At 33.8% G+C, this 14,807-nt stretch overlaps 1 protein-coding gene across 2 annotated transcripts in view; it reads left to right on the top strand.

Moving 5' to 3' along the window:
* The first annotated feature begins 821 nt into the window (after positions 1-821).
* Positions 822-14,807, top strand: part of LOC128994863 (LIM/homeobox protein Awh-like) — a 62,573-nt gene continuing 48,587 nt past the window's right edge. For both annotated transcript variants that reach the window (XM_054419683.1, XM_054419684.1), the window contains exon 1: positions 822-933. In XM_054419683.1, coding sequence (XP_054275658.1) covers positions 880-933 — 54 coding nt within the window. In that variant the 5' untranslated portion in view covers positions 822-879. The remainder of the gene's footprint in view (positions 934-14,807) is intronic.

Consider the following 14,807-nt stretch of genomic DNA (forward strand, 5'->3'; position numbering starts at 1 on the left):
ATCTTGATAGGTAAGTAACTTTTGGTAGTCTTGAATTTAACTGACCATGGATTTAAGAATGTATACCCCATAAGTTTATATATGAGAATGTTGTGGTCCACTTTGTATAGCTGCAATGCTTTGACAATAGCGGGGCAATCCGACTTATATTAACTTACTTTATCGAAATTTGAATTGTGTGTCGGACAAATAATGTTTGTAAAACCTAGTTTTAATAATTTAACAGGTCAAGAGTTAGAAATGAAAACGAATTTTAACACGGAAAGGCTAAGTTATAACTTTGACTAAGAAATTGCCCGAACAATTAAAATTTCTAACCACCTTTTGAATTACCTTTTTTTTTGTAAACAATTTGTCTGTAATATGTTTAAGTGGTAGCTATAAAAGTGACGACCTTGTAATTCCCTCATCGCTTCGCCATAACCGAACCATTATCCTCAGAATTGCCGGGAACGATCCCTAATTTCTTGACGAGAGACAAACCGCCTTATTATAAAGCGAAATTGCCTCTCGGTTATAAAGTTTAGAGTGTCAGCATTCGAGATGCTTTCGACACCCTGTAGACATGAGCGGGGCAAAAAGACGTCCGTCTCGTCCGGAGGCGTGGCTGCGAATGGGCGGGGCTGCGCTGCGATTGGTCGGTGTTTTCAACCAATAGGAGTGACGGATTCAGCGGAATCGTGTGAAGTCGGATTCGTTCGGGTGTTGTCGCGCCCGAAAGGCCGGCATCTTCTGTGCTGGACCAGTCTTTGCTGACTTGCGTGGACGCGAGCACGCCCGTGTCCTGTGCGACGCGCTACTGAGTGTGTGGAGTGACATTCCCCGGGTGTACGACGGCCCTCGGATGTTCTAGGATCTAGGAGGAGCTCCAGCTGATCTATGATACAAGTCTCTTGTTTCGGACACTACAACATCACGCCGATAGGAATGAAGGTAGGGCAGAGCTTCTAGACCTTGTTGAAATGATATCATTAAATTCCATACGGTGGACGTTGTTGGAAAAAAAACTACTGTACAGTGAAACATGCTCAAAGATCTGTCAGAGATATACACGGTTCTTGTAGTATAATTACATTATTAATATGTAATTTCAAATTTTGTTGCGATTGAAGTGTTATAAATAAAAGTTTCTTCGTCCCAGAGAGAATTTACGGAGTGAGCTTATTCCACTGTTTATTTATGAGCTCTTCGATGGTAAATCATTACCACCAACTAAGAGTTAATTTCTGTTGTGATATATATTTTTGCAGCTTTGTTTGTAAATAAATTATTTAAGCTGTCTTTGGGGGGAACCGTATCCCTGTATTTTTAATCTCTTTGCAATCTGTTGAGATTCCTTTGCCATAGATACTTTAATTCATCAATAAAGTGCTCTGCCAGGCCCCGTTGGGTTTTACAAATACATATTCGCAGACTACTTACTACAATGTCAAAATTTATGAGATTTTTACTGGAGATTTGCTTATGCTAGGTCATCATTGCTAGGTGCAAAAGTGTTCGAGTATATTCGTAACAAAGTAGGGGTAAAGAATTTTTAGTCCGTGTGAGCACAGAAAACATACTACAGAAGTAAGTTTTCTGTGGTGTGAGGCACATTCAACTTTGCTATTATTTACGACTAAATTATGTATATTTATATGGGATTTATACTTAACATTGCTCTAGTATCTAGGTCAACGAATAAAAATATAAGAAAGTGGTCCTTCTTTTTGAGTTTTAACAATTGTGCAACAATTTTAAAATAATGGTTCTTCCCAACATTTTAGTTGGTTAATCAAAGTATCTTTTACAATTCATGCATTCAGAAGGGTAGATTTTATCATCCAATAAATGTAATTTTAACACATGAAAGGCACTCTTTTAAAAAATTATTAGGATCGTTTGAAAAGTTCAGAGATACGTTTAGACTTTTGCAACATTTATCCTTAGATAAGTTTTTCTATCATTATCTATTAGTCTCTCCGTTGGAGTATAAAATAGTACAGCCTTTAAGTGTAGTTAGTATTTTTAATTATCATTGTGCAGACAAATTGTGCAGACAAAAAACAAACATTAAACCAACAACAAACATTAAATCTCTTAAATTCTGTTAAAAAAGGATAATCCTCTGACCTAAACTATGAAAAATATATAAAAATAATCTATATAAACTATATATAATAATTGTACTTAAAAATTCAGTATTTTTATTGGATTCAGGATATAAAGTTTAGTCAGAATGAAATTAACCCACTGTACTGGATTCTATTCATACAAATGAAACATTTTTTTTACTATACTTTGACCTTTGCATAGGACGCTACGAGTTTCGAAAGGGCTAGTATATCGGTTTCTTGAAATATTTAATCCATTAATTATCATTTTATTACCTAACTTATTATCATTGACTTTATATCTACACGTATAGATAATCTACACGTGTAGATATAAAGTCAATGCTATTATATCTATTTAAATTTTAGAACTATTTAATATGAGAAATCTGTAGTATAAATCAAGCTCTTATAATTATTACCAATGCGCAACCTACCTTATTAATCTTTAGATAAAACTAAATTCACAACACATTTTATGTTAAATAATTGTTGTAAAACAATCTGCTATTCATCTATTACATTGTTTATTTGTAGAATACTAGTGGTCGTCCAGTGGTCGAAAACTCGACCAAAACTATATAACATACAGGCTTCTTTATTTTCACCACACGCTGTAAATAAAACACGTGATTGCAATTTCTTCCATTCGTTTTGATTTTCTGTTTATATTTTGTTGTTATTTCGTCACCAGCATGGCAACCCATATGAGCCATGTTATATATTTTTAATTTCAAATTCATTTTTTTTTATTAATATATAGATATGATTTAATTGGTGTAATGATAATATTGTAAACATAGTAACTTAAATGAAAATTGCAAAGTAAAAGTTTACTTGTAAAATATGTGGTACGTAAATTACGTATGTTTATGATATAATCTATAAATACTGTTGGCAGATTGGCTATACATTTTACCTGCCTTATAATATAATAAACAACTATAAAAATAGGTAAACCTAATAAATTAAAGTAAAATTTAAGGTTTTATGCTATATCTACTTATTTTATACGGTAGTAAATATTGAATCTTGATGTTTTAACACGATAAATTATGTGAGAATATGTATTAAACATCTTTATAAATAGGGAAGTTTCTATGAGCAAACAATTACAAAATTCACCAATCTTTTATGTAAAATAATCTTGTATGTAAATAATCTTTTATTAAGTTCTATTTTTAGTTAAATTTCATTTATGTATAAATTAGTACACAACCCTGTTTTGTCTATTGATAAAAACTATCAACTATAAAATATCTTACATAAAACAGAGACTAAATATTCAATTAGATTTGTATCATATTTTCAAAATAATTGTGTACGCCCTACAAACAGTTTTATAGCATCATAATTGTAATTTTTAAATGGCATAAACTTAAATGTGGTGTGTTATTTAAATATTCACATTAAAACGGATTTATATGGTATTAAATAGTATGATATTATACGGTTTATCTATCATGTTATGCATCGTTACATTTTTTTATTTTTAAATTAAACAATACATAAAAAATCAAATACATCATCATATTATTTCATTTTAAATAATATATTTTAAATACAAATTTAAGTAAGTAAAAACGATAGATTTTTTAATTTTATTTACTCTGAACCCTTTTTTAAGGTTATCTAATTATGATGTTGAACGAAAATAATAATATACCTTTCTGTTTTAAAACTAAATAACACTTCCATAGTCTCAATACTGAATCAATACGTATATGATAGGAAATTGACAAATTAGTAAATAATAGAATATTATATTTCAAAAATATTTCTACCAGGTTAAAAGTGTATAAAGAGAGTGTGTGTTTCTGATTATCATTGTCATCGTTGCCGATCTGATTTCGTCAGCATATGTCATAGTTCAACTTAAAGTTTGTTATTGACATCAATATCAGGAATAATTAGTGATTATGCAATGTATTTATAGTCAGGGAAATATTCTAACCATGGTAATAGCCTCGAATACTATAAATGTACCGGTATGGATCATAAACATAGACAAATGACGTTGTTGGCCCGAATCCTATACTAATAGCATTGAACATATGTTTTGGCCATTCCATTTAAGCAATGTTAAATCATGTTTATTTTCGGGACAAAAACGTCATTTGTTTATGTTTATGATCCATACCGGTATTTTTCTAGAATTCGTGGTAATAGCTGTACATTATTTCAAAATTAGTGTTACCGCGGTACAGATACAGTAAATAAAAGTGTTTTTAGATTTCCATGATGTTTTATAAATTAACCGACAAATTAATGGTTTGTTTAAAAAAATAGAGCAGGAAAATAACTTTATCTCAAAAACTAAAATAAATATATTTTAAATACACCATTGGTTATTCCAAAAGATAAAATTACACAAAATAACTTTAAATGTAAATATTTTGAGAGTATAATATTTTTTTTTATATAATAATATTATTTTTATCATTTAAATTTTGCCTCAGTATTTGGAGTTATAGGTTACGTAATTATATTTTCATTTTTCCTTATACTTTTAGTCTGTATTAATGATATGTACTGTGAATACAGATACTGTTTATTGTTTGATATACGTAATTATTATGTTTAATAAACAGATCGAAATGGAAACAAATTAATGTTAGCTTAGCTATCGTGCAGTAAAATAATAAATTTCTATCCACCGCCTACTTGTACCTAAATTTGAATAAATAATTATGAATAAATAAATATATGACTACCTTCCTAAATTTTGATCTTTCTTTAGGACCACTCTTACATAATTTACTAAAAACCCCTTTTTTACTATGCAGTAATATTATTAAAGACCAACTTACCCGTCGTGGCATCGCTCACCAATATTAAAAAGGTTAAATGTTCAACCAGAGTAGGGCCTACACTTATTTATGTTTTAATTCATTTAACTATTTAAAATCTGTTATGCAGTAAAAAAAACTTTTTCAAGCCAGAGCCCAGATGGAGTTTTTTTTAAACGCTTCTATGTTGTATAGAATTGTATTGCATGTGTTTATGTATCGCAAGTTGTTGAGCATTTTGTATTTGAGAAATGCAGCACAATATAATAGATTATTGTTAGGCAATATAGTACAGTTTTTTTGTTTCCATAGTAACCAAGCGTAATGAGTGTTCTCGGTAATAACCTAAAGCTGTAATCAAGTAATCTGACTACAGATTTTACTAAAATTTCACTATCATCATTTTACTATTATTTCACCTTCACATTCCAAAACACTAGGCTCCACTCCGGAACCGTTTATCAGCGAATTTTTCCTTTTAGGGAATAATCACACATTATCTCAGGCTAGTCCTAGATTAAATATGGCTAAAAATCATCGGTGATCGGCGGGATTTGAACCCGGGCCCCTCGGGGAGGCTTCAACTCTGTATGACGTTAGATCGGTCATCCCATCACACGGACGATGAGCCAAGAACATCTGATTTCTGATAACATGACGACTCCATCCAACCTCCATAGTCCAACCTACATCTGATAACATCCATTTTTCATCTGAGTCGCTGGTGACGGCGACGTAGAAAACAGGACAGTCATGATTGAACGTCGATGAACCTTAGGTTAACTTTCATGATCCGGTTTGAATCTTTGACGATTAGAAAGCACGTTTTATGGGCTAAAAATGCGTAATTTGGTATAAATTTTAACATTTGACATTATATATAAATTATCCTTAACGCTATTAGAAAATGTGTTTAGATCTCTCAAGTTTTCAGCATACACCTTGATTCCAAAACGTCTCTTTCCTAGGTGTTAATTTCATAGAATATGATTTAATTGTTTTCCCAGTGGAGATAATTAGAAAATTGGATTATTTAAGTTCCCTTCTTTAGTAACCTATGTTCCTATAGAATTTGCAATTTTCACCGAATATATTTCGCCACATGTTGTAGCACCTTCTGGGAGATTGTAGAGATCATGTATTTACATTAAATACACAAATAATGTAAATAGAACATGCTCTACATTAATATAAGGATAAAACTTGTATAAGATGTAAATAGAATACCCACAAGAATAAAAGCTACAAAACAAAACAAATTTACAGTTTAATTTATACTTGCAGAGTACCCGTCCTTCGTACAGGGTTGGCGTATAAAATGTATAAAATGCGTATTGCAGTTATACTCGTGCTTTGCGTTTGCAATGGGAAAGGAAACGTTTTAAGAAAATTTGGCTTACTATAATTTACTGTATACTATAGTATATAGCACATCTACCAAAGCCATAATGTTCTACCACTGCACCTAAACGATAAAAAAGTAAAGTTCTAACAGCTTTTCGTTGCTGCTGGGTCCAATTAGCTGTTCTCATAATTGCAAAAAGAATTAATAGTTGTGTAATTAAAACAGCTGGCAAAATTCTTTAATTCCTTTTAAATATGAATACTCATAAGGTTAACATGGGAAACTCTAGAGCCACTGGGGCGGAGCCCGAAAGGATTTTTGAGATAAGAATATGTCTATATGTTAATCGGGAATGTGAGATATCATCAGAGCGAATTTCAACGCAATCCGACCAGTAGTTAATGCGTGATATAACTTCAAACAAACAAACACACAACTTTCAAATTTATAATATTAGTATGATACAGTAGTAACATATCCAAACTTTGCTTTTCGTTGAACGAGCGAACGTTAGTGGTCTCTCAAGCGCAAAAACCACTTGACAATCTAACGGACCGACATGAGTCTGAATATTCATAACAAGCATGAGCCTTAAATATGAAGTTATATTTTGGTCAAATTTTCACTTATTTCTGCCTTAACCTTAGAGTTTTGTTTAGCTCTATCCCGAAGATCTATTGTGTTTTATTTATATTTTTTGGCATTACTCGTTTCACTCCAGTGGTCCAGTGGGAGTTTTTGTTTTTCGTATTCATAAATTCATTTGTTGTATTAGGGCTCGTTGCTAGACATAAACTTTATTAAATTAGAAAGAAACATTTACTAATTCGTGAATCTTTTGAGTAAATACTTTAACTAACTTTTGTTGAGTACTGTCACAGTTTGGAATATTTTGTAAAATTGTCAAAATGTTATTAACTTAGATTTTGCTCAATTATATATTTTTTAAACTGTACGACTACACATACATATTGTACATTTCCCGTGTTGTTGACATTTACGATTGTTGTTGATGTTGTTACAAGTCGCGTTGTTTATGATGCGTTGTGATGTTTAAACATGTTAATGTAACAAACAAAGCTAAATCCAACGTGATCGAACGTGTATGTGGAATCAAACAGTTTGTAGTCAAACAACCATAACAAACAACCAATCAATATAGAACGCCACGGTCCCCTTCTACTGTAGTATTGCGAGATAGTGATAAAGGTGATTTTCCTGAGGTTTGGTCGTATTACTGAATAAGAAAAGTGCAAGTGGACTTCTCATCCTATTTTAAATTTTGGAACCTTTTTATGAGTGTTTTAGGTTGGTAAAGCTTAAATTGCACTGATGTCGAGTAAATGCTTTCCTTTTAAATAGGTTAAATTTTTACTGTTTTGTTTTCGAACCAAAAGAAAGACTATCATTAATAATTACGTCATATAAATTACTTAAATTGTTTTTAATATTGAAGAATGAGAAAAAATAGGTAAGAGAGACCCTCGTATTCCGAACGGAACTAACCTCAACATCCTGAGAAAAGCTTAACACTTTTAGATAGCTCGAAACTGGACCCAGCTGTTTAATAAATGGTCGTGACTACAGAAATGAAATAATCTCCGTCAGTAACAAAACTATCTAACGTATTTTACTCCATTCTACACTCACCCTTCACTCATAAAAATATTTTGGTCAAAATACACTCAAATGCTTCCACATCCAATTGGTAATAAAGCGGAACCTCGATAACAAGTCAACCTTGATAACATATGTTATTTTAAAATCCGCTTTAATTTATACCCCTAATCACATGTTATTGTTCATTTATATTATAAGCCAACCTTGGTAACAAGTCTTACAATCCCTATCGTCTTGTTATCGAGGTTCTACTGTAACACCGAACACCGACACTAGCCACTGTCGCAGTATGACGTCACGTGATGGCAGTTCCCGCCACAGCGGGAGATGTGGGGAGATACCATCGCTATTTACACTTCCAAACGATACATCAAACATGGGAACTATATCGCCCGTGATCCGTCATAGGTTGTAGGCCTTCTGAAGTGTTGATCTAGATAAAAAAGAGGTTCGGGACTGGTGCGAAACTAAAGATTATCTAGTCCAACAAAGATTGCAATACAGTGTTCTGGAAAGGTCTTGTAGTATGTCCTCTTAGTCTCAGTCCAGTCCAGTGGATTTTGGCTCCCTGGACTGAAACATCAACAAAGCTCTTCGAAAGTGGGAAAGTTAAACAATTTGAGAAAGCAAATCAGCTAGGAATATTCTTAGACAAAAATTGATCAAAGACGTTGAAAAGATTTTTTAAGGCTGACGAATATTTAATATAATCTTGCATGAAGAAACAATGCCTAAGTCTTTGTACTTTACAAAAATCACATGGTCCATAATTTCACGAAAAGAATAGTAAATTTTGTAGCATCACTTGTTTATGGAGAAGAAAACGTACAAAATTGTTTTTGATACATCTACAACTGGAAATATATATCGCAAACTATTTCAGAATCAACAAATTACGACAAGAATATCAAACAGAGGGTTTAAAATTTCTTGAGCCTGAACAACATGACGTATTAAACAAAGAATATGAGAAATATCTCTAAATATTGTAAAAAAAAACAACAAATAAAAATAGGAAAGATCTTAACAAATTATCGTTTTGAATCACATTTTTATTTGAGATCCTCGAGTTAGTGGTTTTAAGGTGAGCACTACTTATTTTCTAGAAAGTGTAATAAGTGTGACATCTCTTCTATATATGCCAACTTAAAATAAATATTTATCTTGATTCCAAAAGGTGACCAACACGTTAGATGCCACTTGTTACTAGGATGTGTGTTATTTTCATTATTACTAACTAAGATAAACTTATTATTTTGTTCGAATTACATATTACTAAAATACTCTAGCTCAACTATGCCATAAAGTAAAAGAGAAATAAAATTAAACTACTATAATAATCATGCAAATATAGAAATGTTATTTGCATGTAGGTCTATGCTTTGTAAATAATTAATTATCCAAGTGTGCATTTAAAATTAATGCTTTGAGCCACGATTTTTGCTATACCTGTATTCCTCGAGCTTGAAGTAATCGGGTTTCCCTAAAAGTTAGGTTAAAAATTAAAGCTTTTTAAGTCTATTTTAAAGTTTTGACTTCAGTCAATACACTTTCTAACTGTTAAACATTGTTATCGGAGTTTTAACCTGCAGATAAAGTTTACGTTCGTCCAACAACTCAGGTAATGGTAAATAATTGCACGTAAGTACGTCTAGTTTTACAGCAGTTTTGTGGTTGTTGTAAAACGTAGACGTAAATCTTAAAATATGGCTTGTCGTCCAATGGTGCACTATCACTTTGATAGTCTGCTTTCCACAAGTCATACAACATAGTATGGTGTAGGAGAAAAGAAAAATGTTATGGTGTTTTCATCATCATATGGCTTATGTGGAAGTTTTTAAATGAATTTAATAAACTGCTACAAATTTTAATAACAGGACTTTAAAGTAAAATTTTCTCATAAATATTTAAATTACTGTTTTCTAATACAAGTAACTGTATCTACGGACGGGTCTAGGGCTAAAGTAAGTCTTTACTATAGGATAGCTTATGTTCCAAGTCCATCGATGAATCCATGCTGATATATCAATACTGACCACGAAACAACTTGTCTTTCTCCAATCAGCTTATGGTTTTATTCCTCATGCAGAGCTTTTAAGTATGACTGGTTCATTAAAAAAATATTGAACTTCCACTTGAATTCATAGGGTCGCTGCAGTCTCTGAAATCTTAAGGCTTAATTTCAGTAGTTGATAACTGCGGACCTGATTGAGCTAGGGTGGTATTTTTGAATAAGGTTAACTTACGATATTAATATTATTCATACTCTTGCAATATTGTGTGGTTTAACTCGAAGTGTGCATACTCTGTCTTCTTTCACATCGTAGGGCGGTGGCATTTTTAGATGCATTGTTGTTCAAGAACATTTGAAAAAAATACACTGTTTGTGATCTTATCCTACTGAACCACTCAAAGACACGCTACAGACGGTCTACGTTCTACGTTGGCACGAGCTACGCGCTACGTCAGGCGCCTCCGCCTCATCAAAGACTCATGACTCGTCTTACGCTTTCTACAGAGCGGCAAGCCTCAAACACTTGAACGTAATTAATCTCGAGTTAGCCACAAACTCCGTCTCCACTTCCGGACTCATTAAAAACAGTGATTGTTTCGCGGCCGACCGGATTGATAGAGGGTATCGCTTGCAGTGTTTTAACAACGTGTTATGTACCAAGGGTTTCCTTCTCTGTACCACCTTCACATCCTGGACCGCTATGTTCCAGCCCGGGACCGTTTCATACCACGGCAAGGCATAGAGGGTCGTTGAATAAACACATGGCTAACATTTGGTGATTGGTGGGGTTTGAACCCGGGACCTCAGGGACGCACAACTACTAGACCAACTCACCCCACATCCTTCACTAAATCATATCTTCCTTTTCCCACTAACATTATTCTGTCAGCATCATTTTTCGCGTACTTGTGCTACGTTCCATTAGGGAGTTTTGCACCTTAGGTTTTCCTGTAGATTTTAAAACTTACATTATTTAATATCAGGTATCTGTAAATTGGTAATCTAACTGAATTTAATAGTTTAGAAGAGCATTCATTGAATGTAGCGAATACAATCTAATTAAAAATACCTATATATAATACAACATATCGGCCATAGCCTTTTAAAGCCAATGTCAGGTCTGCAATGTAAGTTAACGATGCTGCCTACCCCGCGAAGACGTTGTAAAAAGTTGCTAGAATTAGTACATAATGATAGGATGTACAAAATGTAATTTTCCTACTGAATCTACGGTAACCAATCAATAAAATATTTCTCAAAATCCCTCACCCACTCCTCTCCTAGGAATCGGGTACTATATAAAACCCTCAAAAATAGTTAGTATTTTTAATAAGACAGTACCTAACGCACATAGTGCCCTACCTTTGTACAACACTCATGTGCTGAGCATGATTGTAAATGGGACACTAACTATGACTAGGATTAACAGTTTATTTTACCAGGCCAAAGACAGCTGCTGGGTCCAGTCAAAACACGAAAAAAACAGTTTATTTTTCTGGGAAAGAACCATGAATCGTTTAAGCATACAACGAACAATTTCCCAATTGTTATAGAGATCGGATTATTAAGAATACGTTCCCTACATCCATGAATTTTCCTTCTCCAACTCCTTCTAAGACAAACAACACAAAAAGTTTCTCTTTTCATACATTAACAGCTATACCATTCTCTACATTTAACCATTTACCACGTAACTAATCGCCGCAAACGTCCATATTATTCAGCGCGCGTCGCCAGCGCCCCGCTACCAACACTAAATCATCGGGACATTTTAATACACGGTTGCAGCTGAAATTACTCGGGAAATACTTCACTCTCGTAATATTTCACACCTGTGGACTTTTTGTGATAATTTAATTTGTCAGTACCGAGGTTCAGAAGGACTGTGGATGCGGGAATGTGGACCCCTGTAGATGGAGTGATAGCGTAGATTCATCATAGTGGACACGGGCTCGTCAAACGATGCGAATGTTATCTGAATACGAAACAGATGTTAGTGGAAAGTATAAGGTGTTTGTGAGAAACTTGGTTTGGTTCCAATCAAATGTGAGGAGTACTTTTGGTACTTTCGTATTACACCGACCACACCGATAAATCTACTTCTAAATAAGATTTTAATTACAGTAGTTTCATTAACAAAATGTTCCTAACCTAACCTAAGGGTTTTATTTTACCAATCTATGTGTGGTCGGCATAATCCGAAAGTACCGCTTAAGTGTGGATCGAATGTGGTGTGTGTGTGTGTGTGGTGACTTGGGAAATCGTCATGATTTTTCCAAATTGGGGAAATATGGGCATTGCTATTGTATACTGCAATGTTTCAAATCTTTCGTGGTCAAATTTTTTGGTATTTGTGGGGACACGGTGACACGGAGTTGTTCAATAGTTAAGAATAGTTATTATAATTTCCTAGATAAAAGATTAGAGGATTACATGATTTTCAGACTGAAGTACATAATTTATTTTGAAGTAACTTTTTCTTGGGTTTCATTAGATTTTTTACTGGTTATCGGGAACAGAAAACGAAACTTTATCATTTTGGGCTAAAAGTTTAATTTACTATTTTTGGTTACTCCTGGACAAAGTATCATCAGTGGTTACAGAATTATACAATTTCAAAAAATTGTGTGTTTACATTTCCTCACCTTTACCATGATAAAACCTATGTCTAGGTATGTTTATGTCCTAAGGTCCTATGTTAGGTCCTAGATTTTATATGATACATGTACGAGTAATTATTTACTGACATTAATTGGTACTAAATAATTTCCAGACGCGCGTTTAATAGTTTTATTATCTAAAGTTTTCGATAAAAGGTGTAAAAATTATTTCACGTATACGCTTGAATACGATCATATGTTTGTCATCAATGTGTCTGCTTTCACCTTCCGCCTCTTTTTTCAGTCTATGGACAATAATTGTAATGGTGTTGGTGTTGAGTGTGTTTTGTCTGTCCTTAAAAACATTGTCTGTAACAATATTAGAACAGCTGATGCTTTTACATTGTTGGTTGACAACGACAACAATGATCAACCTATGAAGTAGAATTGGCGACTCGAGTTTTTTTTCACTTTACAATTAGATAGTGGAGTAACTGTACGTTTTTTTTGCTCAAAATTTGCAGATTTAATAAGTTGAAGGCTGTTTTGTGTATATTATTCGTTGCTATATATAAAAGCTGAAAACCGTGGTTTTCAGCCTTTTTTTATATTTACATCCATTTTTGGACCATAAATTAGCTACTGTACTCTCGATGCTGTACCTGAATTTCGGTAAGTTTCGAGTAAAGATTAAGAGAATGCAAAACGCTTTCTCAGTTGTGGCAGCTTTTCCTCATCACGTTATACAACAAACACTAAGTTTCAAAATGATAAAAATACGAAAACATTTTTATTTTACTAAAAACGCCTCGACCCACCAAACATAGTAAGCCAAATAAACGATTCGTCTAGTCTGGAAACATTGTTCAGTTTATAAAAAAACAACTGACAATTCAGACATCAATGTTGTAGTATTTATGCCTCATAGTGACAGTGGTGTCATTTTGCTCGTCCCATCTGTTTGTGAAATATGGAATCGGCGGCTCTTTGTGTTTATTGTTCTACAGTTCACAAAGCCTATGGTTTCAATGAAAGAGTTGTAGGTGTACAATTGTACTTGGCATAGTTTAAGGTGTGGTATTCTGTAGCGTCTGTGTACGCGTACAATGCACTGAAAACTTGGAGCTGAAAACTTTGAGTAATCAGCTGTTTCCATTGCTTCTAAGATGTTTGTGGTTGTTATCGATGTAATTACACCTTCTCAGTATATAACACTTTAGAGTCTGTAATATTATATAGATAAGATTGTTTCTGTCTGTGGGTCTGTATGTCTAGTGTTTGTTCAGACGGTTTTGTTGTTAGTTTACACGCAACTACTGATCCTGCTGAGCTGAAATTGTTCTCAATGATAGCTCATAAACCTGGCGAACATATTGGTATATTCATGTCATTCAAATCTCCTTTGGCAAAGACCCGTATATTTTAGGTGTAGATTTGGTAAGTAAAGGTTGTAGCTCCCTAAGTGATTCCGAATTTTGACCTCTAATCAAGGCTTGGTAGTTCTAATATTTCCAAAAAATATTTTTTGTACTCCTTACTACTTAGAGAAAGTAGAGTTAAATTGTTAGCTACATTAGTCATTGGGTTCTCGAAGACTGATGACCAAGTAAAAAATTGGTTCAGTTTATTTTGGTCCTGCAATTGACTAACGTTTTTCATTGTTTTCATACGTAACTTTTTTAAAGGTCTTTACTTAATTTTGATTAGTGTATTTTACATCCCATTCTAATATGTTGCAGTTAAGTATGTACGTTCCAAACGCCAACTATCCTTGCAGCAGACAGTACAGTCAGTTCATCCCTTGTCAGCTATTTGTATGACGGAGGTATGATGCAGTGCCAACTATCCTTGCAACAGACAGTACAGTCAGTTCATCCCTTGTCAGTTATTTGTATGACGTAGGTGTGATGCAGTAGCAGTGCCAACTATCCTCGCAGCAGACAGTACAGCCAGTTCATCCCTTGTCAGTTATTTGTAGGACGTAGGTATGATGCAGTGCCAACTATCCTTGCAGCAGACAGTACAGCCAGTTCATCCCTTGTCAGTTATTTGTAGGACGTAGGTATGATGCAGTGCCAACTATCCTTGCAGCAGACAGTACAGCCAGTTCATCCCTTGTCAGTTATTTGTAGGACGTAGGTATGATGCAGTGCCAACTATCCTTGCAGCAGACAGTACAGCCAGTTCATCCCTTGTCAGTTATTTGTAGGACGTAGGTATGATGCAGTGCCAACTATCCTTGCAGCAGACAGTACAGCCAGTTCATCCCTTGTCAGTTATTTGTATGACGGAGGTGTGATGCAGTGCCAACTATCCTTGCAGCAGACAGTACAGCCAGTTCATCCC

The sequence above is a fragment of the Macrosteles quadrilineatus genome, unplaced genomic scaffold, assembly GCF_028750875.1.
Source record: "Macrosteles quadrilineatus isolate MER2022 unplaced genomic scaffold, UCM_ALF_1.0 Scaffold_5__1_contigs__length_97177068, whole genome shotgun sequence".
NCBI classification, from domain to species: Eukaryota; Metazoa; Arthropoda; class Insecta; order Hemiptera; family Cicadellidae; genus Macrosteles; species Macrosteles quadrilineatus.